The following is a 26,150-nucleotide window of genomic DNA, read 5'->3' on the forward strand; positions in this document are numbered from 1 at the left end:
GGAACACAGGCCCTGAGGTTGTCGAGGTAGGCTTGCCCACCTAGGTCTGATGAATCCAAGACTAGGGACACTGATGGCTGGGGAGTGATAAAGGGGACTCACATCATTACCGACCTTGAGTCCTTCCACCAGGCGAGGGAGGCAAGGACCAGAGATGGAACAGTGACCACTGCATCCAAGTAGTGTCTGTTTGGGAAGTAAACTGAAAATAGCCACAATCTACAGAGGCCTGAGGCACAGCCTGGCATGCTGGACCACGTAAATGCATGCGGCCATGTGCCCCAGGAGCTTGAGGCAAACTCGGGCTATCATAATTGGATGGACCATGACCTTAGATAACAGGTCTGATATAGTCTGGAATCAGGCCTCCGGGAGGAAGACTGGCTTCGATCAAGTTGAGCACTGCCCCGATAAATTCTATTCTCTGAACTGGAATAAGAGTTGACTTTTACTTGTTTAATCAACAGGCCCAGCGCTTGGAAGGTGGCTTGGACCATGATGATGATGTTCTTTACTTCAGCCTCTAAACAACCCTTGAACAGCCAGTCAACTAGGTACAGGTAGACCTGAATGCCTCACCATCTGAGGAAGGCAGCTACCACCACCATGCCCTTCATGAACACCTGTGAGGGCTGTGGACAGGCTGAAAGGAAGAGCTTGTAGGTAGTGAGTTTGGGTTACAATAAACCTGAGAATCTCCGGTGGCCACAGAAGATAGAAATGTGAAAGTCAGCATCCTTCAAGTCGAGGGCAGCATACCAGTCCCCTGAATCCAGGGAGGTAATGACAAAGGTTCAGGATGGCTTTTAGGATTGGGAAATATTGGGAGTAAAATCCTTTCCCCTGAGTCTTGAGGAACCTCCTCCACGGTCCCCATCTGTAGGAGGATTTGCAGCTCCTGGGTGAGGAGTTGCTCGTGAGAAGCGTCCCTGAGGAGGGACAGTGCTGGGGGTGATAGGGAGGGGTGCATGAAAACTGGAGGATATAGCTGACCACCACTGTATTTAGCACCTAGTGGTCCAGTGTTATGTACAACCACACCAGGCTGAAGTGGGACAGTCGGTCCAAAAATAAAGGGGAGGGAGGATCTGAGGAGGGAACTGGCACTTTCAACAGGCCTGCTTGGGTCCACCAGAGTACCTATGCGACCCCAGCTGGGGGGCTGAGCTGGATGGAAGTGGTTGACATCACTTGTAACCTCTCCCTTTTCTCAGAGCTGGAGCCGAGAAGAGTGGTGGCTGTTGGGGCCTGAAATGCTTTGTCGAAGTAGACTGAGCACAGAGGCCAGAAATCTGAAGGTGGACCTTGAGTGCTTCAGGCTGTGCAGTCTCGTGTCTGTCTGCTCTGAAAATAGGAAAGAGTCTTCGAAAGGGAGGTTCTGGATTGATTGCTGGACCTCATGAGGGAGACCCGATGACTGAAACCAAGAGCATCACCTCATGCTGACAGAGGAGGCCATTATCCTAGCTCCTGCATTGGCTGCATCTAGTGCCACCTTGAGTGAGGGCCTGGCAACATCCTTACCCTCCTCTAAGAAGGCAGAGAATTCCTGCATTGAGTCCTGAGGCAGACAGTCTTTGAACTTGAACAAGGAGTCTAACAGATTGTAGTCTTGCTAGTTTGAGATACGAAGCTGTAGATTACCTGTTGAATAAACTTTTCTCTCAAAGGGTCCGTTTTTTGCACCTTTTTGTTTTTTTGGGGAGGCGGGGGGGGAACACTTGTCTGTCCCTGGTCATTGGCCGACAACACAACAAGGGACCCTGGAAGGGGATGGGAGTATAGGTACTCACACCCACAGGTTGGCACATAATATTTCTTTTCAACCCTCTTTGAGATGGGGGGACAGAGAAGGAGTTTGCCACAGGGCCTTGACCAGACCCATTACTGCCTCATTAATGAGTAAGGCCACTTTGGAAGGAACAGCTGAAGCCAAGATGTTGATAAGGCTGTGGGATGATTCCTTAAGCTCCTCGAGCTCTAGCCCCAGATTAGCTGCTATCCGCTTCAGAAGGTCCTGATGGGCCCTGATGTCATCCTGCGGAAGTGATTTACTCAGCCCAGAGACGGCCTCATCGGGGGGGGGGGGGAGGAGGGGCTTCTTCCTCAGCCTCAATAACGCCCATGGGAGCCACATCCTGAACACCAGTACTGGGTCAGTACTGAAGTTAGGGTCTGGTACCAAGTGTGGAGGAGTGGTAGCCCGCCTTTTGGAAGGCGCCAAGTACGATCGGTGGGAAGGGGGGACTACAATGGGGAAACCACCATGGGTTGCAGTACAACTACTGCACAGGCCATTGTCCACTTGGCCAGGCACGGGTGGGAGGACCCATACCAAGGTCTGGTGGTGCATAGGATGGGTACTGGTGGTGGCCCTTATGCTGGATGTAGGGTTCCACCTTGAACTCAGATGAAGAGTACCCCCAAGGTGACCATGGTGGAGTGGTACTCCTCTCTGTCTCCATTCAGTGCTGGGGGTCCAGAGACCAGTGGCTGGAGATGGTCACGAAGAGAATATCAGGGACAGCTTGGTCCTGGAGGATCTGGTGCCAGGAAGGACCTCAGAGCCCCATGCTCCCTCCTGCTCAAGATTGTTGGTGCCAGCAGCGGTCCCATCGGAGTTGGTGGAACCAGGAGTGTCAGTAAGTCCCTGCCACTGTAAAGGCCTCTGGAGTTGACTGTACCCTCAATCTGCTGGTGCTGCAGTGGCTTCAGGGCTTCGGCGGAGGGTCCCACGCCAGACTCAATGCTCTGGGTGGAGTTGACGGTGCTGCTGTGGGACCATGGGTGGAAGAGTAGCCTGGTGCAGGTTGCACTTCACTGCCTTCACCAGGTCTGTCCTCCTCCTGCATGGGTGAGAGCCCTCTGTCAGTGCGCTGCTTTTTGTGCTTCTTCCTTCGCACTGAAGATAGGCAATGGTGGTGGGAAGTGTGCAGTGTTGGAGGAGCGCCTCATACCAAGCCCAGAGTGCTTGGTGCAGAATCAGATCAGCTTGGCTCTGAGCTAGTCCGAGAGCAGCTTCCATTATGATAGCTTTCAGTCTTATCTCTCTATTCTTTTTTATGCAGGCTTTAAAGTCCCAACAAATCTGACACCAGTCTCTCATGTGAGTTTCTCCCAAACATTTCAGACAACTGGAGTGTGGGTCACTCACGGGCACAGATTTGCCACACACAGAGCAAGGTTTGAACCTTGGGGATCAGGGCATGCCCAGCCCAAAGGGCAAAGAGAGGTCTGGGACGAGAGGAGAGAGGGCATTCTATTTACAATATATACACACTAAACTATATTTGAAACTAGCAAACTATGAAACAGAATACCAAATCTCTGAAAAGAAGCTTTGCTAAAGCAAGAGGAGCTGTTCCAGCAGTCATCATGGGCAGGATGAAGGAATTGAGAGGGTGCCCCCATACCGGCGCATAAGCACATGGCACCAGAGAGTGCTAAAGTCGGCCCAACAGATACTACTAAGGGAAAAATCTCCAGCAATGGTGCATGAGGCGCACACACACCTAACATGGAATGGACATGAGCAAGCACTCAAAGAAGAACTTATATTTTTTTCATGAAAGCTCAGATTCTCATTCAATCTCTTTATTTCAGCAGCTGGAACTTTAAAACACAACAAATATCACGAGTTCCACCAAAAAAACCCAAAAAACAAAAACCCACATTGTTCCATGTGGAGGCTTGTGTATCGGCTGTGTAAATACTGCAGGATAAGGCACAAGGTGTTTGTAATGCTCATAGCAACAGTATACAGCTGAGCGGGGTGCATGCTTATCGTCCTATGGGTCTGTGCAGGTAACCCAGGCTTACGAAAAAAGGCATGAAAAAGGCTTGGTTTGTTTGCCATTGACTTCAGGGACAGAGGGAGGGAGGGAGGGAAGTGCATCATGAGAGGCAAACGCCATGTTCCCATAATTACTCGCGCCAATGTTTTGGTCCCATAAGGCATTGCAAGCCCAACCCAAAATTCCACTCAGCTATGTGCACTGTGAGACCGCTACCCATAGTGCAGTGCTCTGTGTGTCAATGCAAGCCCTGCTAGTGAGTATGCACTCTGCCAACACAATGAACGTAGCGCGGACACGCAAAATTGACTTGCTTAAATTGGAGGCTCGATGTCAGCTTACTTGAAGTTGACATAACTTTGCAGTGTAGACATGGCCTAAGGGGAAGAAAGGTGATGAGAAGCAGGGTTTTTGTGGTAAGGGAATTGGATACAAGTCATATCAGATCCTAAATTACAAGAAAGTACTTTAAAAAAAAAGTCTCAGCCAATTTCCATCCCAGACAGCTCACTCACAAGAACTATCATCAGAAGAGTGAGTATAGAGAGCCAGCATTAGAAACTTGCTAGAATTCTAGCAGATAGTATATGGAATGACCAGACATTCATTAAATTTCAAGTTTTACTCGCTTCTGTACTTCTCATTCAGCCCAACTAAATTCATAATTGTATGTGGTGTAGCATTTAAATCAGTGGAATAGGAATCAGTAACGCAGAGCTAAAGCCTGGCCTCATCCCATGATCCCTTGAAATAGACATAACCTCTCTCCATTTTTCCATTAGTTGAACAGATCTAACAGTATATCTACAAATATACCACTAGATTTTGTTTATTGTTTCAGTTATTTTAAATAGTTGTATGCTGGACATATCAAAATATCACAAATTTATCTTCGCAGCTTTACTAACTGTGCTGTGTTTTCTATCTTAAAACCCAATAAAACCTTGATTTCATTGATTAAAACTATTTTAAAGCTACACTTGACTACATTACACACTAATTCAAAACAATTTCAAATTTTAAGAGATTTAAGATTTTGATACTATCTTGCATGAAGAAAAGGAGTACTTGTGGCACCTTAGAGACTAACCAATTTATTTGAGCATAAGCTTTCGTGAGCTACAGCTCACTTCATCGGATGCATACTGTGGAAAGTGCAGAGGATCTTTTTATATACACACAAAGCAAGATCTTCTACACTTTCCACAGTATGCATCCGATGAAGTGAGCTGTAGCTCACGAAAGCTTATGCTCAAATAAATTGGTTAGTCTCAAAGGGGCCACAAGTACTCCTTTTCTTTTTGCGAATACAGACTAACACGGCTGTTACTCTGAAACCTATCTTTCATGACCTTCTCATAAACAAAGTAGGGAAATACAACCTAGATGGAGTTACTATAAGGTGGGTGCATAACTGATTGGAAAACAATTCCCAGAGAGTAGTTATCAGTAGTTCACAGTCAAGCTGGAAGGGCATATCAAAGGGGGTCCAGTTCTGTTCATTATCGTCATCAATTATTTAAATAATGGCATAGAGAGTACACTTAAGTTTGAGGAAGATACCAAGCTGGGAGGAGCCTCTGATATAGGCAAGTGCTTTGGAGGATAGGATTAAAATTCAAAATGATCTGGACAAACTGGAGAAATGGTTTGAAGTAAACAGGATGAAATTCAATAAGGACAAATGCAAAGTATTTCACTTAGGAAGAAACAGTCAGTTTCACACATAGAAAAATGCACATGACTGGCCAGGAAGGGGTACTGCAGAAAGGGATCTGGGGGTCATAGTTAGGGCCCTACCAAATTTATGGCCATGAAAAACCCATCATGGACTGTGAAATCTGATCTTTTGTGTGCTTTTACACTATACTATACAGATTTCACAGAGGAGACCAGCCTTTCTCTAACTGGGGTTCCTGACCCAAAAGGGAGTTGTGGGGTGGGGGGAAACCACCTACATGCTATTAATGTTAGGTTATTTTAGGGGGGTTGTGGTATTGTCAACCTTACTTCTGCATTGCTTTCAGATCTGGGTGGCTGGAGAGCCAGGCACCCAGCTCTGAAGGCAGACCCCGCCAGCAGCAGCACAGCTCAGCAATAAGGGTGGCAACACCGTACCATGCCATCCTTACTTCTGCCCTGCTGCTCGCAGCAGCGCTGCCTTCAGGGCTGGGCTCCTGGCCTGCAGCCGCTGCTCTCCAGCTGCCCAGCTCTGGAGGCAGCGCCATTGCCAGCAGCAGTGCAGAAGTATGGGTAGCAGTACCGCGACACCCACTCCCCACCGCAAACAAACTCCTTTATGAGTCAGGACCCCTAAAAGTATAACTCTGTGAAATTTCAGATTTAAATAGCTGACTTCATTAAATTTAAGATTTTTAAAATCCTATGACCGTGAAATTGACCAAAATGGACCGTAAATTTGGTAGGGCCCTAGTCATAGTGAATCACAAGCTAATATGAGTCAAGAGTGTAACATTGTTGCAAAAAAAGCAAATATAATTCTGGGATGTATTAGCAGGAGTGTTGTAAAGCAAGACAAGAAGGAATTCTTCTGCTCTGTTCCATCCTGATAAGGTCTCAGCCCAAGTACTGTGTCCAGTTCAGGGAGCCACATTTTGGGAAAGATGTGAACAAATTGGAGAAATTCCAGAAGAGAGCAACAAAAACGATTAAAGGTCTAGAAAACATGACCTATGAGGAAATATTGGAAAAAATGGGTTTGTTTAATCTGGAGAAGAGAAGACTTTGGGGGGGGGAGGGTGGGAGAGGGGGAACATGATAACAGTTTTCAAGTACATAAAAGGTTGTTACAAGGAATAGGGAGAAAAACTGTTCTCCTTAACATTTGAGGATAGGACAAGAAGCAATGGGCTTAAATAGCAGCAAGGGAGGTTTAGGTTGGATATTAGGAAAAACGTCCTGTCAGGGTAGTTAAGCACAGGAATAAATTGCCTAGGAAGGCTGTGGAATCTCCATCATGGGAGATTTTTAAGAGCAGGTTAGACAAACACCTGTCAGGGATGGTCTAGATAATACTTAGTCCTGCCATGAGTGCAGGGGACTGGACTAGAAGACCTCGGGAGATCTGTTCCAGTCCTATGATTCTATAAAGATTTGATATTACCATAAGAACTCCATTAAACTTTTCATTTTACTTTAAAGTACTTTATGGCAAGAGTATAATAATGCAAACATGATGAAATAGTGTTTTAGTTTTCAGAACTCCAGTCAGGAGAGCTATATATAATAAAATGCATTCAAATTACAAGTGATGAATGCTAAATTAAAGTTGTGAGCAGAAGTTATGAGATGATAACTATTGCTGAATGAAATGCATGTTCAAAAAATATGAAAAACGATCACTTTTCTGGTTGAAAAAAATTGTTTACATCTATTAAGATATCTTTCAGCTACCGAAAGTTGAAGAAACATACATACAAACATACATCTGGAGTCAATTTCAAATCCTTTCTGCCTAAACAGAGGCTTAATTTAAAAATCTGGAAAGTCATAAGTTCCTTTTGTGACATTTAAAATTTTATTTTTAAAAAAGGGCAGAGGTAAAAAAAAGTTGGAAGAGTAGTTAATTTTTCAAGGTTTTTTAAGGCTAATTACTGAAAAGTCGTTTAAATGTCACCTTGTCCGCAAAGTATGCTCGGGCACCCTACAATAAAAGTCAGCTATAAAAGTAGCTCATCAGCAGGCTGAATTAAAGAAATCTTAAATCTGATATTACAGACAGAGAAGAGAGTTTGTAATTACTCAAATTTTCCTTTCTTAATATGTTAAGACTATCATCATCATGGATACCATTTAGCAATGCATGAACACTCACTTGTTATTGTGTAAATATTATTTTAGTAATATTGTGACTCTCTTTTGTAACTCAAATCAAGATTCATCCTGTACATGCATCTTCAATACAGACTCATGGCCATTATTTTTCCTCATTCCACATAAACAACAGCCACTGAGGGAACTGGGTACAACAGCATATCCTGGACAGGATGGCAGCTATAATATAGTATATTTTGCAAACGAGAAGAGTTAGTATGTTTAGCCACAAGTTTTCTTCATATAGTTGGAATATTTATTCCAATGGTGGCTCTGTAGACATTGTTGGCTGTAAAACATGTACAACTCCCACTGACATCTGTAGGAAATGCTCCAGCAAATACAGCCAATAGAGTATGGCATAAGAACCAAGGCTACCTTTGAACCTAGAAAGACAGTTCACACAGAGAACAAGGAGATGAATGAATACTGAAAAGCTAACTCTGCACAGAGCATTTATTTTATTTTGTTATGGTATATTATTAAGAGACAGAATATATTTTCCTAAAGAGGGGTTAAACATAATGTTAAACCTTCTGCACTCTTATTAAAATGTAACAGCCATCTACGGTTTGCATCACTACACAATATTGTATTAGTCTCCTGAAGCCCATAGATTCTGCAATGTCTAAGTAAAATGCCATTCAGTTACAAAGTGGTGCAACAGACTCAATGTGGACTTTCTTGCTTTTGTCAGTTTGTCCTATGTTATTTTCACATAATTAGACTTGCAATAGGATTTCTATGGAATGATGACACTGACAGTTTACTTTCACCTTCATGGTATGCTCTCTTTTGCCTTAAGCTAACCCCCAAACTCACTCAGCTGCATTCAACACTTCCTCCTAGTTATGTTCTCTTTTATTCAGCTTGTTTAACTATGGAGATGGATGAGAAACATCAGAATCCTAACAAACATTTTAATTTTTATGTTTATTTTTCCAGTATAGGAAGAATCAATCCAACATTTTTGGAAAGTATAATTTAAAGGTCAAAGAGACTTGATATGAGAAAGTAAATTTACATCTAAATTATATATGACTAACATGTACTATAACCAATCATTACACTGTTTGATGGTTACGCAGAAACCTATGGTGTCTTTTACACCATGGCTTGTTTGTACATTGCAATTACGCGGAAAGGCCTTACCTCACTGCTACATCCCAAAAGAAAGCAAGAATTATAAACACTATGTATTAAAGCAAACTCAAAATAATAGATAATCGGTCTCCTGTGAAAGAAAGACACTACATTAATATAATGCTGCACAGACAACAATGAAGTATTCCAGGCTGACCACCTGCATGCTATTAATTCATATATAAAAGGGTCGAATAAGTCTCACCTGCAATTTCCAATAGCTGAAGTCTGCCTTCAGTTAAAAATACCATTGTGATTAATTCAATTTACTTTTAAAAGGATCAGTAATATCTTCTAAATGAAAGTCAGTAACCATTTTGAGATTCTATTAGAATGTCAGGGAGAAAGACAATAAGTTCTGAAAGGAGACAAGACATGCCATACTAAAGAGTGTTTAATACAATTAAAATGCAGACCCATATGCCTTGTCCATTTACTTACTGTGTGTTAGCCTTGGGCTCCAAGCCCCTTGTAATAACATATCTAGATAACATATACAATACAAATAAGATTTAACATAGCTGGAAAAAAAACCCAAAGTAGATGAATATGAAAGAGGCTACATAGTAAAACAAAGTCTAAAGGGATTGGGCTATGCAAGATGCTTCTCGGCTTAAAGAAATCCAAGAACAGTTCCTTAGAAGATCCTGCACCTATTATGTTTTCGATTACATGAGAAGTTATTGAAGCTCTTATCCCTTTAATGAGAACAAGGGAATTCTGAAAGCTTTGAGAGAGTAGAGCTAAAGCCAGCAGGCTATACAGTCAAGAGTATATAAATATTTTTTTCCTTAAAGCATAAATACAACAATATCACTTCCTCCACTCCAAATTAACTTTCAAGTTCAGAGCAACAAATTTAACTCACTGGATTCTAGTAAAAAGAGTATATGAATATGTGAGTCTACTTAACGTATCTTTACGCAGCACAGGGATTCGCCCAGTCACTAGAAAGTCACTAAACAAAACAGGTCACACAGTAATCCCTCTTCCCACCTTTCAAAATTCAACCATATAGAAGTGGAGTAAGAGATTAGATGCAAGAGGGACATTTTAATGCTGTCAAGAAACTCACCCCTCATTACAATAGCATCAGGTTAACAGATGGCGAAGCGTTAACAAAACAAGAGGTTGTCAAGAACTGCTAGAAGGAACACAGGAGGCTTTACAAGGCACCAACAGATGTTCCTGGCTCTGTCAAAAATAAGACACTCACCTATGCATCAAAAAAGGAATTTTATCTTTACAGAAAAGGTGAAAAAATAACTAGATATGGAATATAAAATAGCCCAAATGGGCTTGACAGTACCTGAATTGGTACCCATTTCCCAATTTCGTCTGGTTTCGGTGCCATGAGAGAAAAAAATCTCTTACATACAAGTATGCATATTTACCCTGTTGCTTTTGATGCAGTCAAGAGTAAGATGGATTTCTGAGAAGCCATTAACCAAGCTGAATTCAAAAAGGAATTGAACTGAAGGTCAAATGTTCAACCTGATAGGTTTAATTGAAAAAGGAAAAGTAATCAAATCTGCAACTTTAGCCAAGTTTTCTTGATTACTAAAGTGGTTGAGCCCACTCATATGCAAGAGGAGATAATACAAGATGCAGGACTCCCTAAACACACAGATTACTTAAAAACAATACAATTCTATAAACAATTTCTGGGCTCTGTTAGCCTATAGTGCTCGGGGAATAAGAAATAATACATTAAGGACTCTTTCACACCTTAGACTACAATTCTGTCTGGCCCTGATAGTGACCAAACACTATAATGTAATTGTTCAGCTGGTGCAAGATAAATTGGCAGTCTCAATACTGTTCCTACTAGACTCTTCACATCACAAGAGTATCATTATCATAAATGGCACTCCTGGACTAAATATATATGAAGCCTGAACTACCCTCTCACTGCTAGAATTGGTGCCTCCACTACATGGTAGAAGTACATTGGCAGGGTAGCCTTCAGAAGCTTGCACTGTTGTTGCCCAAATTGTGCGACTTTGAGAATAAAGGATTTTACTGAACTGAGATGGCAATCATGCAACTACACAAGTACGACACTGAAAATACTATATCTTTTAATTTCTCAGTTCCAGGATATTTATGAAAGCCAGGATCTCAGGACTGCATGTAGTTTAACAATGTTCAGTTAATGCACATTAGAGATCTTTAGAAGACAGAACATTAAAAAATTATAATAGTTGAACAACAAGATTGGCACACAGGCACAATTTTGAGAAAGGTGCCATCTTAACAGTGCTACAAGCATGGTATTAAGATGCTGTTGACTTGCTTGAGCCCTGTACTTGATGTACTTTAAAAAATAGCTATACATTGAAGATATTTTCTGGATTTTATTTAGAAAAAAATTCCATCACAAAACCAAAACCACTGTTTGGACGTGTCGTGTCATCTTCAGAGTGCATTGCAGCAGTCTCAAGTATTGTCAGAACACACATCTGTTATCTTCAGTTGTGCTAGTATACAAAGAAATAGCATTCTGTACTTTTATAGTTATTTTCAGAGGTTTTCAAAGACCTTTAAAAGGAGCGTGTCTCATTTTCCCCATTCATACAATAAGAAAACTAAGGCACAAAGAAGTTAAAATAACTTGCCCAAGGCCACACAGTGAGTCACTGAGTAGAGAATAAGAACAGAATTTAGACCTCCTAACCCAATGCCTTATCTATTGGCCCACGTTCTTCCTCTGACAAACAGAAGAGATTTGAGAACTTCTGATGTATAAGCAACAGGATCAGAGGGAAGGGGAGTTCAGATGTTCAAAACTCTAAAATTACAAGAGCAAAAGTGGGGACACCATGGAATGTAGTGTCCTAACAAAATTCTACTGCACTATTACACACACTGGATCTCATCTGCTTTTCCATTCTAGGTTTGCCTCTGTTTTTTCCATGCCTCCACAACCAACCAACCAGGCAGATTTTTCCCTGTTCATTCACCTTGTAACGTCTTCTCTCACCTTGCAATGTTCACTTTGTAAAAGTTACGGTTGTCACAGCTTGGGGCAACTGTACCTGCATTTCCCTTCAATGGCCTAGCAAAGGATACAGCTCCCCAGCTGTTGCCTCCCTTGGGTGGACACACATGAGTCATTTGATTTTTACCAGGGTACGTCCAGGATGCATAGCTCCCTCCCTTCACTGTGCAAAAACAATCCGCTGAAATAGGTCTGCTTGCTTTCTCTTCAGATACTGATAATAGAGTGATTGCTACAGATATAAGTTACTACACAGACTTTCTACTCAAGCCTACTTTATTCTTAATGTAAAAAATCACTACATTAAAAACAACAACAATAAAATAGCCTACATGAATACCAATAAGCTGACCAGATATCACCCCACTCCAGGGGTTTCTTTGTGGGTTACAAATTCATCAGAGCTTCCGCTCACAACAAGCACACTGTCTTATGAGGCCTCAATAGGCTGACTCCATGGACCAAGGATGCTCTCTGTCTGTTTGCTGGATCAGGAAGGTGGCCCTGTATCAGTTTAAAACCCAGGCTTTTATCCAAAAGGCTTTTTTTTGGTCTTTTGGTCTCTGGAGGTGGTGCAGAATCTTTCTGGAGCACTCATGTAAAATCCCCTATGGGCATTTCTTTGACTGCAACTGACCTTCCAGATAACAGCTTTTGAATCTTTGGACAAAAACAGATGGCATGCCTGCTCAGAAGAAAAATTAGGACTTGGTGATACTGCTGAGATGTGATTAGGAGCTTATTGCACTGTACTATATATTCCTTGTAGTGTTTTTAAAGTTAATATATAAAATAAATGCTTGCTCGGTTTAAGAACATTCTCTTAGCACCAGAGGCCTGTATAATACATATGCAAGTACTTCAACTTTCTGTTGTGGTGGATTAAATCATAGCAAGATATTAAAAAAACCTTCAGTGCAAACACCATTCAATAGATTTAGTTACTTTAGGGTTAAATTCATTCTCCTCCACATCAGAATCTGAAGAAGAGAGCTTTAACATTTACTAAAATTGCTAAATTGCATATTCAGGTATTTCTACATGCTCTTAGAACTTGTAAATTCAGCGTCTATCTGGCAAGTCTTGCTCATGCAAGTAGTTCCACCAAAGTTAGTGATGGAAAAAATAATACCAAAAGTTGCAGTTACCAACGTTTTTCCAATTAGAAATATATAGCAAAGAAGTTTAAACAATTAGTAGAAAAGGAAAGTCCTGTACAAATCACAATTGATTAAAAAAAACTGGTAAAGAGATACTTAGAAAATGCGAGCATGTAATGTGGACCGGCAGACTTGTACATAGCTGGCACATTAAGAGAGTCAGCCAATGAAGTTCCTGTACCACTGACAATTTTTGAGAAGTCAGAGAACTAGGAAGGTACTTGCAGATTAGAGAAAGGCAATTATCATCAAATGTGGCAAGAGCAATCCTGACAGTTATCATAATGTAAGTCAAGTGAACTACTGGAACAAAGGTATGGAAGGCAGGTGTGGAAATTACTACATTTAGGGAGAAGAATAAGCAGCATGAGGATTTACACAGAACAAATCTTGCCAGACAAATGGGATTGCTTTTTTGGATAGTCCCAAACACATTCCATTTTAGGGAGAAACTCAGAAAGCACTAACGCTGAAAGAGACTCAGGGGTGAGACAGCAAATTAGTTTGGAATGCAATACCAAAATACACAGAAAGTGCAATTTTGGGCCACACAGAGAGAGTATTGTATTACAGAGGAGGCCACAGTCTGCATAAAGAATTGGTATGACCATACCTGAAAAAGTGTATTCAATTTGAAAAACCCACACAAAGAAGAGGAACAATGGTCACCTTTAAAGCCACTGAACACTTATCTGTTGAAAGAGCTGGGGGAGGCAGCTTACTTTGGTGAAAGTGATAAAGTGTTGTGCTCATTAGGGTGTTGGATTAACATTTGTACCATGCTATGAAGATAAAACTTTTATATAAGTGTTACAGCACAAATATTATTTGTGAATGAAGGTAGCTACCACTCAAGGGTAGCTTCTCCATGAAGATGTTACTTAAAATGGAATGCAAAGTTAGATTAACGTCTCCACCACTAGGCAACCCAATGATATTTCAGTTTCTAAAAACATATGAAACCGTGTATAAATATTTTCTCAGTCCCCATTTAATATACATTTCTTCAATTAAAATAAAGCATTAAAGAGTTAAAGTATTTTTATTTTTACTAAAAATTGTTCTTTATATGGCAAGGCAATTAAGTTATTTTGGCATGTGCGGCACATAAAGCAGCTGTTGTACAGTATGTTTCACTTTACAAAATATCTTTAATCAGCGCAGTGACTAGTTCTGTCATTTATAATTAAGGCAAGGAAAATGGCAGGTGCAGCATTAATTAGTAAAATTGAAGTCTCTGCAAGATATGCAGTCATACTAACTTAATCCTTTCTAAGTATAAAAACAAAACGTGCTAATGGCTTTGCATCACATAATCTTGGAAATACACTAGCATTTTTTAATAATGTATTTCAATTTTTGTAACTTATGCACCCATATATTTGTCTTAACTTTATGAAATATCTTGCTCGGAAAATGAGAAGAGGAGGAACAGATACTTTTCAAAGGCAAGACATTTCTCTAAAACATCCTAGGAGAATTTGTCTCTGCTATCCAAACACCAAGAAGGAGGTTGAATCAAAAGTATTATATAAAATGGCTCTCCTCAGTTGATGCCCAGAATAGATCCTTCAGCTGAGGAAGAGCCCATCTAAACACTAGGGAAACTGCTCATACTCAGTTCCGATATTATTAAAAGCCTAACTGCCATATACATAGTATTATCACGTTAAGATTTGCAATGGACCCATAATTCCTATAGGCACCCTCCAAACACAAGACTATCCTGTAGCTGTCATCTTGGAATTATTCCTTATGAAAAATGTTCCCTGCTCACTTTTGCAGTCATGAGATATTTGAACATATCAAAAATCAAAGTATTTCTTCAGTTCATATAATCACAGAATCACATAAATATAGGGCTGGAAGGGACCTGGGGAAATCATCAAGTCCAGCCCCCTATGCTGAGGCAGGATCAAGTAAACTTAGACAGTCCCTGACAGGTGTTTATCCAACCCGTTCTTTTAAAAAACAAACAAAAAAACAAACAAAAAAATCCACTAACCTGCAGTGATGGCAATTCCACAACTTCCTTTGGAAGCCAGAGCTTAACTACACTTATAGTTAGAAAGCTTTTCCGAATACGTAACCTAAATCTCCCTTGCTGCAGATTAAGTCTCTTACTTCTTGTCTTACTTCTTGTCCTTCCTTCAGCAGACATGCAGAACAAATTGATCACTGTCCTCTTTATAACAGCCCTTAACATATTTGAAGATTGTTATCAGATCCTCTCTCTCTCTCGTCTTTTCTCATGACTAAACATGCTCAGGGTTTTGTTTCTCTAAAACCTTTCCTCATAGGTTGCGTTTTCTAAACTTTTTATTATAACCCTCAGCTCCTTTTCAGCAGTACAACCACCTAGACAGTTATTTCCCATTTTGTAATTGTGCGTTTGATTTTTTCCTTCCTAAGTGAAGTACTCAGCACTTCTCTTTATTGAATTTCATCTTGTTGAATTCAGACCAATTCTCCAATTTGTCAAGGTCATTCTGAATTCTAATCTTGTCCTCCAAAGTGCTTGCAATACCTCCCAGCCTAGTGTCTCGCCATATACACTCCTCACCATTATGCAAGTAATTAATGAAAATATCAAATAGTATCAGACCCAGGACTGATCCCTGTGGGACCCCAGTACTTACACCCTCCCAATTTGGCAGCAAACCATTGATAATGACTCTTTGGGTATGGTCTTTCAACCAGTTGCGCACTTATCTTATTTTAATCTAGACCGCATTTTCCAAGTTTGCTTATGAGAATGTCATGTTGGAGTGTTCCAAAAGCCTTAAGAAAATCAAAATACATTATATCTAAATCTCCCTCCCCCCCATCTGCCTAGCCAGTAACCTGTCAAAGAAGGAAATTTAATTGGTTTGGCATGATTTGTTCTTGGCAAATCCATGATGGCTAATCCTTTTAACCCTAATATCCTCCAGGTGCTTACAAAATGATTGGCTAATAATTTGTTCTAGTATCCTTCCAGGTATTGAAACTAGGCTGATTGGTCTATAATTCCCCAGGTTCTCTTTCTTCTCCCCACTTTTAAAGACAGATACTATGTTTGCTCTTCTGCAGTCCTCCAGGACCTCATCCATCCTCCATAAATTCTCAAAGATAACAGCTAATGGTTCAGAAATGGTTTCAGCTTGTTCCTTAAGTACCCTAAGGAATTTCATCAAGCCCTGAAGATTTAAATACATCTAACTTATCTAAATATTCTTTAACCAATTCTTCCTCTATTTGGCTGCATTCCTTCCTCCTTACTGTTAATATTAATTGTGTTAAGTATCTGGTTACAATCAACCTTTTTAATGAAGACTGAAGCAAGATAAGCCTTCTTGATGTCATCCCTTATTAGCTCTCCTTTCCCGCTAAGTAGAGGAAATACACTTTCCTTCATCTTTACTCCTAACGCAGCGGTTCTCAAATTGTGAGTCGGGACCCCAAAGTGGGTCAGGACCTTGTTTCAATGGGGTCGCCAGGGCTGATGTTAGACTTGCTGGGGCCTGAGGCCAAAGCCGAAGCCTGAGCCCCACCACCAGGGGCTAAAGTGGTAGCGGGGCTCAGATTACAGGCCCCCTTCCTGGGGCTGAAGCCCTTGGGCTTTGGCTTTGTCCCTCACACACACACACAAATACCCCCACTCCCCTACGGTGGCAGGGTTCAGGCAGGCTCAGGTTTCGTCATGGGGTCATGTAGTAATTTTTTTTGTCAGAACGCAGTTGCGGTGCAATGAAGTTGAAGAACCCGGGTCCTAATCTATTTATAGAATCTCTTCTCATTCCCTTTCATGTTAAGATTGACTACTCTCACCTGGAGAACTTTATCTCCACCATCCACTTGATACTTGAGCATTGTGTTTGGTCTTCTCAAGTCTTCAAGCTCATTAAACTGAACTCTGCCAATCATTGCCTCTTGCCTTCATTAGATACTATTTGCTGTATTTTAACTCTGCTTCATATGGGATTAAGCATCCATTAGAGCTTTGTATCATCACTTCAACAGTTAACCAAAACAGTCAATGAAAAAAAACCTGCAGCTGGCGAGATCAAGATTGCAATAGTCATGAGCATATTTGTAATCCAACACTCCGTCCATCTGTAGGCAAATTCTCTCTGTGGCATTCAATTGTCTTTGGCCAAAATAAGATCATAAAATAAAAAAGTTCAGGAGACCCATTTTTGAAAGATGCACAAGAAAAAGGTTAACTTCCCCACTGGCCAATCTGCAGAATTTACTTAACAGCTCTCTATACATGTAATTGTGTGTGTTTCCTTAGATGTGCAGCAAAAAGGAAATTTAATTGCCTCAAAAATGAGATACGAGATAGAGCTACACAAAATCCACAGTTAAACAGGATCTTACATACAACTGATAACAACCCTTTAACATTTATAAAGAGAACTCTTAAAACTCACCTGTTTGTATCAAGACAAAAATGGATAGAGAAAACTTCCCACATCTACCTTACATAAAAATAAAAAACAATGCAACAAATAAATTAAAAGCCTTTTGCACTATGAACTGTGAGACTAGATGCTACAGATGCATCTAAGACTGTAGAATACTGTACAACAAGGATAAAAGCAATTTGCATTGCTCTTATGTTAAATAACAGTTTCCTCAGTGGGTTGATAGTACCTTTTGCATCTGCAAACAAAAGAACTTCCAAGGCTAACCATGTTAGATAAATAAAAATGGCATCAAAGGCAAACTAATTTGCTGTTTTTCTTGCAGTACTAATTTTGACTTAAAATTGAGTCTTCAGGGAAGGAACTAAACCTCACCACAGTGCAGTACCTCCTGCCAACTGACTTCTGACTCACAAAGGAGTTATTCATCCATCTTTCTGACAAGTAGTAAAGGTACATGACAGTGGCTGACAAAACAAAACAAGAATCAAACAAAGGGATTCAGTAAGGATAGAGAGAGGCGTCTGGAGAACACAAAGATACCAGTGATGATAAAATTATTCTAATATACATTGCAAGGAGAGAATTACAACAAAACTCAGTTTTACCAAAATTGTTGCTGTAAGAAACCTATAATTTACTAAACAAATTGATGATGAGTACTTCACAACATTAGACTGAGAAGGCTAGAATATGTACATTACAAAGGAATAACACTTGGTGGGGAAATACAACATGACAAGATGGATACTGGATATATTTAGAAGGCTTTTCTTTCAGATCAGACATTCATGATCAGTGTGGGCAGCAAACAGCATATCTCAACTAGCATAAAAGAACCAAGGAGGAGGTAGTAAAGTTTTATCTACAAACAGGCAAATAGCCTACACGGGGAATAGAGTTTATGGTGTACATGTGGGAGTTAAGTAGCATCTACACTTTGTCAGACAGGTGCACCTTTTCTACTAGAACATTTCAGAAAGCAATATTCCACTCTAAAGTGATCATAAACAATTTCAGTTCCAAGGTAGCTTTAAGACAATAATAGTCACAATCTCTCTCAGAAGACAGCAGACATGCCCTGCCATATGGTCTATCTAACACAGTTCAGCACATGGGATTGGCTGCAACCGTATTCCTCATTAAAATAAAAAAGGTAATAGCTTCAGTTAGAAACAATCCAATTTGAGATCACAACAAAATTAGAAAGTCAAGTTCTGAAATGTTGTAGGGGCCAAAAATTTTATAACTTATTAGACACAGGATAAATATAATTAAGATTCTGAAAAAGTAAATTAATATAAAAAGGTCCAATTTCTCAAGGGCTATGGTATTAAGCAATTTTTACAATAAAAGTGAACTGAAACAACAGGATCTGGAAAGAGAATTGCTTATGTCCTTCATACAAGAAAGAGCTACGAACTTAAACTTAATCTTCTAACGGTTTGGTAGTTAAGACATTGGTCTGGGACACAGATGACTGAAGTTCAGCTCTGCTAGAGACCTCCTTTTCTGACTTTGACCCTGCAAAAAACTTACTCATAGGCTTAAAGTCATGGACATCTGTAACTCCATGGACTAGCACAGGATCAAACACGCAAGTAAAATTAAGCATGTTCTCTTTCTGTGCCTTAGTTACCCATCTGTAAAATGAGTTTAAATATTTCCCTACCTCACAAGGATGTTGTGAGGATAATATTATTAATGTTTGAGCTGATCAGATGTATGGTGATAGTCTCCAGGCCAGAATCTCAAAGCACTGAAAACTGAAGGTTTTTGGTTTTTTTTTAAATAAAGCACTATATACACCTATGAGCTCTACACTACAGATGAACACCTACTTGCAACTAAGCATTGTGAAAAATGTGGGAAGTAGCTGCATTAACTATTATGCATGCTATATACAGATTTCTATATATCTGTGGGTTTGATGGATTAGGTTGCTCGTTAAGGGTTTAAAATCAAAGCTTTTGGGTTGCAGAAACCAAATGAATGACTGCAGATAACCTTATTTGATTAGTGCCTAAATGGACAATACTTTGAATCTACTCTTGGGATACCACAGCCTACCCCTTCTGAAGAAATATATAGACTGTTTTGGCCAGGCATATGGTCCCAGATCAGGTCTTTGGAACAGATAAAAGTCAGCTTGTGAGCTGAGGAGAGACACTCACTGAACTGGGGAAGTCAGACTATCAAGTGGCAGGAGTTGCAGAGGGCATCCTGTCTCACCCAACCCCAAAGCTTGGGGGAGCCTGGGTTAAAGAGAACCTACCTAAACTGGCAAGGAAAGGCTGGGTTTAGGTAAGAAATATAACAATTAAACCCTATATGTGTAACTCTGCTTAAGTTTCTATGAACCAATAAATCATATTTGTTTTTGAAGAAGCTGTCCTGAAGCACTGCGAAAGTTTACCCTGGGAGCTGGTGACCCAAACCCAGCTGGCCAAGCTGAGGTAGATACCGTGGTAAATGGGGGTGTTGTCGCCTTAGGATACAGTCTAAAGTCAGGTGAACTGGGGTTTGCACTCAACAGTGCAGGTGTAGGCCTGTCACTTGGAAGAAGTGCCCATGGGGGGGGGGGGGGAAGAGAAAGAGGTCACAAGTCATCCCTGAACCATAACAAGCACATTTTGGAAACAAAGATTCAGAAGACTGAAACAGGATCTGAACAGGGAAAACTGATTAAGAAGTAAACAATAGACAAGGGTTCTTGATTCTTTAATATGCAAAAATCCTTGTTAAGAATCGAAAGTGCCTAGATGAATTTGAGAGCTGATGAAGCATCAGTTTAGGATTTGATCCAAGGAGAAGGGCGTGTTTGCAAATCTGGGCATTAGCAATTTCAGCACCCACACTCTTCCAGTGCTCTGTTCATAAGCCTAAGGGTTTTATAACACCCAAGTCACTTTAGCAAAGTTTGCAAAAGGTTTGCCAAAAAAAGTACTGCATAGTAATATGCCAGAGCACAAGCTTTCTGGCTTGATGTGATTTATTCAATAATGCAGAGTTAATGGAAGGTCTTGAGGGCTTAAGTTGAGAATCAGGTTTAAAAGGGGGAAAGGAGGCTCTTAAAAAAAGAACTCTCCTACCTCCTGGCTTAGCAAGATTCAAAAAGTAATTGGACATTTATACAGATATCCAGAATTGTCATAACTGATCACAACAATTTTGGAAGGGAACCCAGGAAAGAATTTTCTTTACCCAGGAAAGAATTTTCTGTAGTATCTGGCTGGTGAATCTTGCCCATATGCTCAGGGTTTAGCTGATCGTTATATTTGGGATCGGGAAGGAATTTTCCTCCAGAGCAGATTGGAAGAGGCCCTGGAGGTTTTTCGCCTTCCTCTGTAGCATGGGGCACAGGTCACTTGCTGGAGGATTCTCTGCTCCTTGAAGTCTTTAAACCACGATTAGAGGACTTCAGTAGCTCAGACATAGGTGAGAGGTTTTTCACAGGAGTGGGTGGGTGAAATTCTGTGGCCTGCATTGTGCAGGAGGTCAGACTAGATGATCATAATGGTCCCTTCTGACCTTAGTATCTATGAATCAAACCTGAAGTTTCAGGTCTTAAACCAAGCTCTAATTATTAGATATTGGGATAAGACTTAATTTGAGGGGTAGATTTACCAAAGGTCACATGGCATGTCAGTGGCTCAACCAGGATTGGGACAATAAGAGTTTAAACTGATGTACAATCAGTATAAAATCCTAAGTGATCTTTTGATTAAATATATGTTTAGAATGTACATGAAATGAGCTGCATTCAGCTTCGTTCAGTTATTGTCAAATCTAGTAAATGCTTCATAGACTATCCCATAACAAAAATGTCAGTTGCTAGCAGTCTCAGCAGGGAATCCAAGAACTGAGAGGGGTAACGAAGACTGAACTTTCTTTTCACCATTAGAAGTGGCCCTCCCAAGTCAGGGTTGAGGTAAATTGGCAGGGCAGCCTAAGCTGTACAGTTTTCTTTGTTCTGTGGTTAAAACAGAAGATTTCAAATCTCCAATGTGGTTAATCCAGCACCTTTCACTACCATTAAAATCACTTTAAGAACTGAAATATCAACTGATTACATTATGCACATAGTTAACAGCCAGATACATCAGAATTGTACAATAAGTGGCTACACTGAAAAAGATGTCTTACTTTCCCATCCAAACTGCATAGCTTTCAGGGAGTTTGGGGACAAAGAGAATGGATTTTCCAGTATCAACATCAATCGCTCCATAGCAGTCTGGTTCAGTTACTCCAAAAGTCCAATGAAAATAAGATTCCTAGATAAATAAATGGAGTGTCATTACTTTATCCCTCAATCACCCTGCCCCCAAAATACTAATACAATACACCAACATACTAACAGTTCATTAATATTAACTCCTATTTATGTGGTCTTGAATAAGAACATTTTTGTTTTGTGCATCACAATTTTTGTAGATTTTGAGATAATTTAGACCTCATTTCATTTCATGGTGATACAAACCTTACTTTGGAACTAACAATTATTTCTTATATAGCATGTTATTGTATAAGATTGTAAGCCTTAAGGAAGGATCTATGTCAAGCAAGATAAAAGGACAGCGAGAAGAAACAGCCAGTCAGAGAAAGAAGAGGGTAAGACAAGAGCAGAGCCTATGGTCACAGTGTGCCTCTGAGTCACAACCCTAAATTGCAGCAGAATTTTGGACAGATTAGAGGGGAGAAGAGTGAGGAAGAAGCTGCAATAAAAATATGGCACAAGTTTATCAAGATCTGAAATCAAGGGATATTTTGCATTGGGAACAGAAAGGAATGGACAAAACTCAAAGATGAGGCAGACATAGAACAACAAAATTTGACAAGGGTGGGTTGGTGAGGCAGAGGCAAGAGAGATTGGGAAATAAGCCTCCTTTTACCCTCTTCAAAAAGTGACCATAGATTGTGTATCATTCTCCCCTAGATGCAGACAGAATGTATTAAACAGCCTGCTGTCATAGAAGATAAAAATCTACTTTCCCACCCCTTTCTTCAAAATGTGAAAGTTCAGTTCACAGAACTGAAGCAGTACTCTAGAGTTTATTTTATAACTGGCAAAGCAGAAAACAGCCTGCTATAACAAAAAGACCCAACTAAGCTTGACTCTAGCTAAAAATCATTCAATTATCTTGATCATCTAATGACAAATCAATGATGTGTTCAACGTGAAATTAACAAGAAACAAAATCCTGCTTGGGCCAACAAAGAAACACACAGGTACTTATATATTAGTCAAGTTATAATTTATTAAGTTTAGGTCCAACATGCAAGTTAAAATACATATCCATGCTCTTCCACAGCTTGGGTGTGTTCAGAACTGGCATTTAAACCCACGTGCATATTTTGGGGGGAGATGGGGAAAATCAATAAATTAGTGAAAGATTTTTAACCTGTGTTAGACCACTCATATTTAGCAAAATGCTACACAGTGAGGTAGAAGATTACGGCTTCTATGATCCAAGCCAGACAAAAACTAAGCAAGTCTGAGGATAAAGGCTCACTTTCTACATGTACTGTTATCAACAAATATTTATAATGCACTGGTGCCTAGAGGTCTCAAACAGGTTGGGGCCCCATTGACCTAGGCAACATGAAAACATATAGTAAATAAGCAATTAAAAAGAAGAGCAACCCCAAGCCAAAGAAGCAATACATCAGAAAGATGTATTGTTATTACAATGGTTAATCTAGGGTTTGAAGTAGTCAGTAACAATAAAAGCAATGCCTTTTAAACAGGGTGGAATGTACTAGTCCTTGATTTTTAAAGGTATTTCGGCATTTCTGTGCTCAGCCTAAATCAATGTGTATGCACCTACAGGATAACATGGTTATAAAATAAGTGCAAAAATACAAAAGTACGACACTACTACTACTACAATTAAGCACTGGAATAGGCTTCCTACAGAGGCTGTGGAATCCCCATCATTGGAGGTTTTTAAGAAGGTTGGACAAACACCTGTCAGGGAGGTCTAGGTTCACTTAGGCCTGCATCAGAACAAAGGTCTGGACTTGAGGGCTTCTCAAGGTCCCTTCCTGCCCCACATTTATGAGATTCCATGAAATCTGATTTTCAAAAGTGATTTAGGCACTTAGTCTAATCCCATCAACTGTCAATGAGATTTTGGCTCCTAGGTGCCTACGTTCCTTTTGAAAATGAGGTTTAGGATCCTAAATCAGTTAGGCATTGCAATCCTGAGGGCAGCAACACAAATACATTTAAACATCTGTCCCCTAGTCTAAAATAAAGGGAGGGAAAAACTCAAAGAAAGAGTGCGAGAGAGAAGCTTAGAAAAGAAGTAATTCAAGAGTTTGTTTCTGGGTTATGAACCTAAATCTTACCTGGCGAAAGACAATGCCAGTATCAGTGCAGTATCTTTGGGCTTCCTCTCCACCCTGCATCAGAACAATTGCATTCTTCTGGACATCTCTGTTCCCCCTTAGTCGATCACACAGCCGTTTTCTATTCAAAGCAAAGAGTGCTGCTGGCACTTTCAGCGTCTCCTTCCCCAACCAAAAAGATGGTCTAGAAAGGATTTTAAAAAAAGATAACTGTATTGTAAAATAATATACTGGTTAATACCATTGCGAGGCACAGGGTTTATTTGAAGTCTAACAGAGAAGGAAGTCAAACCTGAAAAAAGTCATTTGTCAATCACAAAAGTGGACTAGGTTTTAGGATTCGAGAGAGAGAGAGAGAACCACGTAGTTACAGTGCATGGTATTGCTGAGAGGGAGAATGAAATATCAAAACTTCAGTCGTACAAGTAGTAAATGATAAATAGGTACTAAAAATGAATATTGTTGGCTACAGTTATAGTCCGTAATGTGACACAGAAGTTAGCCTCCTTTAAAGAAAACAGAAGTGACTTTATTTGGGGTGAGGGGAGACATGCAATAAATTACAACAGTGTTAGTCTGCCGAGATATTTGAAATAAGAGCAAACATGGAGAGAGAGAGAAAAATATGAGTTGTTGAGAATAGAACTGAAGATTATATTTAGAATGGGACAGTTTCTTTAACAAATATTACACAGCATCTGGGAAAACCTATAGAAGCTGAACGAAGAACCGCCTAGAAAAGATGGCAGTTGAAATGACACACAGAACGACAACATTTTTGATACTCCCTTACTATTTGTATGTATATATGAGATTTCAAAGAAAGGCTATAGTTTTCGTATAGATGGCCAACAGGAACATAACTAAATATCAGTAGCCTACTGTTACACATAACTGTGTGTTTCTTCATAACTGGGTCAGATCATATAGCAAATTGCTGCACAAAAGCAAAGCCTGGACAGTCTTTTAGAGACTTTCTTCAATGGTTCAGTTTGTTTGAGTAAAATTTAGAATAGAGATACACTTCTTTAAAAACAACAACAAGAAATATCCTAGCCAAAGGGTAGCTTTACGTAAAATGGATTTATCCATGTTTAGATAAGTTCTTTTAGCTACATCTTTGACCCATGTGAAGACTAATGAGTTTGTTTTTATATGATCATTCACTATTTTGCCCTGAATCTTAAAGGAGCTGCTATTGTCTATGGCTGAGTGAAAGGAGAATTGAGGGACACTAGTTAAATAACTCAGGTGTTTAAAATTCCATAAATATATATGTTGCTGATTCATAACCAGCTGAAAGGAAAAAGTCTAAGACAGAATTCCTCTATTTTATATTTACAACAGGGAAAAATGATCTGGAGCTTCAAAACTGCAGTATTAATAAAAACCCAGGATTAAAGTTCAACTAGTTCTATATAGTTCAACCTCTTTCCAGACACCTCATTGTATGTATTCTTCTCAGCAGTTGGAGGATCATTTTCTACATTTACAATATTTCTGAGAGAGATGATAGTGCTGAGTTCAGCCACATTGCTACTATGCTACACTGTTGCTAAAACGAAAAAAATTAACCCACATTAACCTTCATGTATTAATTATATGGCTTTCATGGAAAATTACACGTCCGAAAGGTAACCTTTGATTTATTATAGCTGTGTAGAGCAAACTTTATAATCAGAAATCTAACCAACAATTTCTAACTGCAGATACAGCATAAAGAAGATAATAAAATGTTTTATGTTTTATTTTTTATTACACTGTTATATCAGTGTACATTTTAAAAGATGAAAGATAGAATACAGGTATAGGAATTTAGCTGATGATGCATAAAGCTCAAATCTGATTATTTTTATTACCTTCTCCCACAACCCCAGCAACATGCTACGTGATAATTACAGGGACCAGTGAGTCACTAGCTGTGCAGCACATTTGCACAGAAGCACAGAATAAGCGTTCATTGGGGGCTAACTCCAGCTGTAGGAATGACAAAGCAAATCTATTCAACCCTAGCAATAAATATTCTAAATCTTCAAATAATGCAGTAAAACTTAATTAGAAACTAAGGCCAGTTTCTCAGGTGTGGCGTGGCTGCGTGCATTGCACTGCATTGTTTTATAAGGGGGCTATAAAACCTGTTTACGCAGCCCAGGTAGGACCACTGAGCAAAAGACTGAGGCCAGGTCTACACTACCACTTATTTAGGCATAACTTATGTCACTCAGGTGTGTGAATAAGCCACCCTGAGCAGCATAAAGTTACACCGACCCAAGCACCGGTGTGGACAGCATTATGTCGGTAGGAGAGCTTCTCCCGCCAACATAGCTACAGCCTCTCACGGAGGTTGATTTACTATGCCAATGGGAGAGCTCTCTTCCCAGAGGCATAGCGCATCTTCACCAGACGTGCTGCAGTGGCACAGCTACATCAGTGCAGCTGTGCTGATGTACTGCTTCTA

At 40.1% G+C, this 26,150-nt stretch overlaps 1 protein-coding gene across 1 annotated transcript in view; it reads right to left on the bottom strand.

Moving 5' to 3' along the window:
* Positions 1-26,150, bottom strand: part of PEPD (peptidase D) — a 227,580-nt gene that overhangs the window by 194,705 nt on the left and 6,725 nt on the right. The window contains exons 2-3 of the mRNA XM_074969165.1: positions 23,693-23,876; positions 21,488-21,615 (exon numbers count right to left, since the gene is read on the bottom strand). Of these exons, the coding sequence (XP_074825266.1) occupies positions 21,488-21,615; positions 23,693-23,876 (312 nt within the window). The remainder of the gene's footprint in view (positions 1-21,487; positions 21,616-23,692; positions 23,877-26,150) is intronic.

The sequence above is a fragment of the Natator depressus genome, chromosome 12 (assembly GCF_965152275.1).
Source record: "Natator depressus isolate rNatDep1 chromosome 12, rNatDep2.hap1, whole genome shotgun sequence".
NCBI lineage: Eukaryota > Metazoa > Chordata > Testudines > Cheloniidae > Natator > Natator depressus.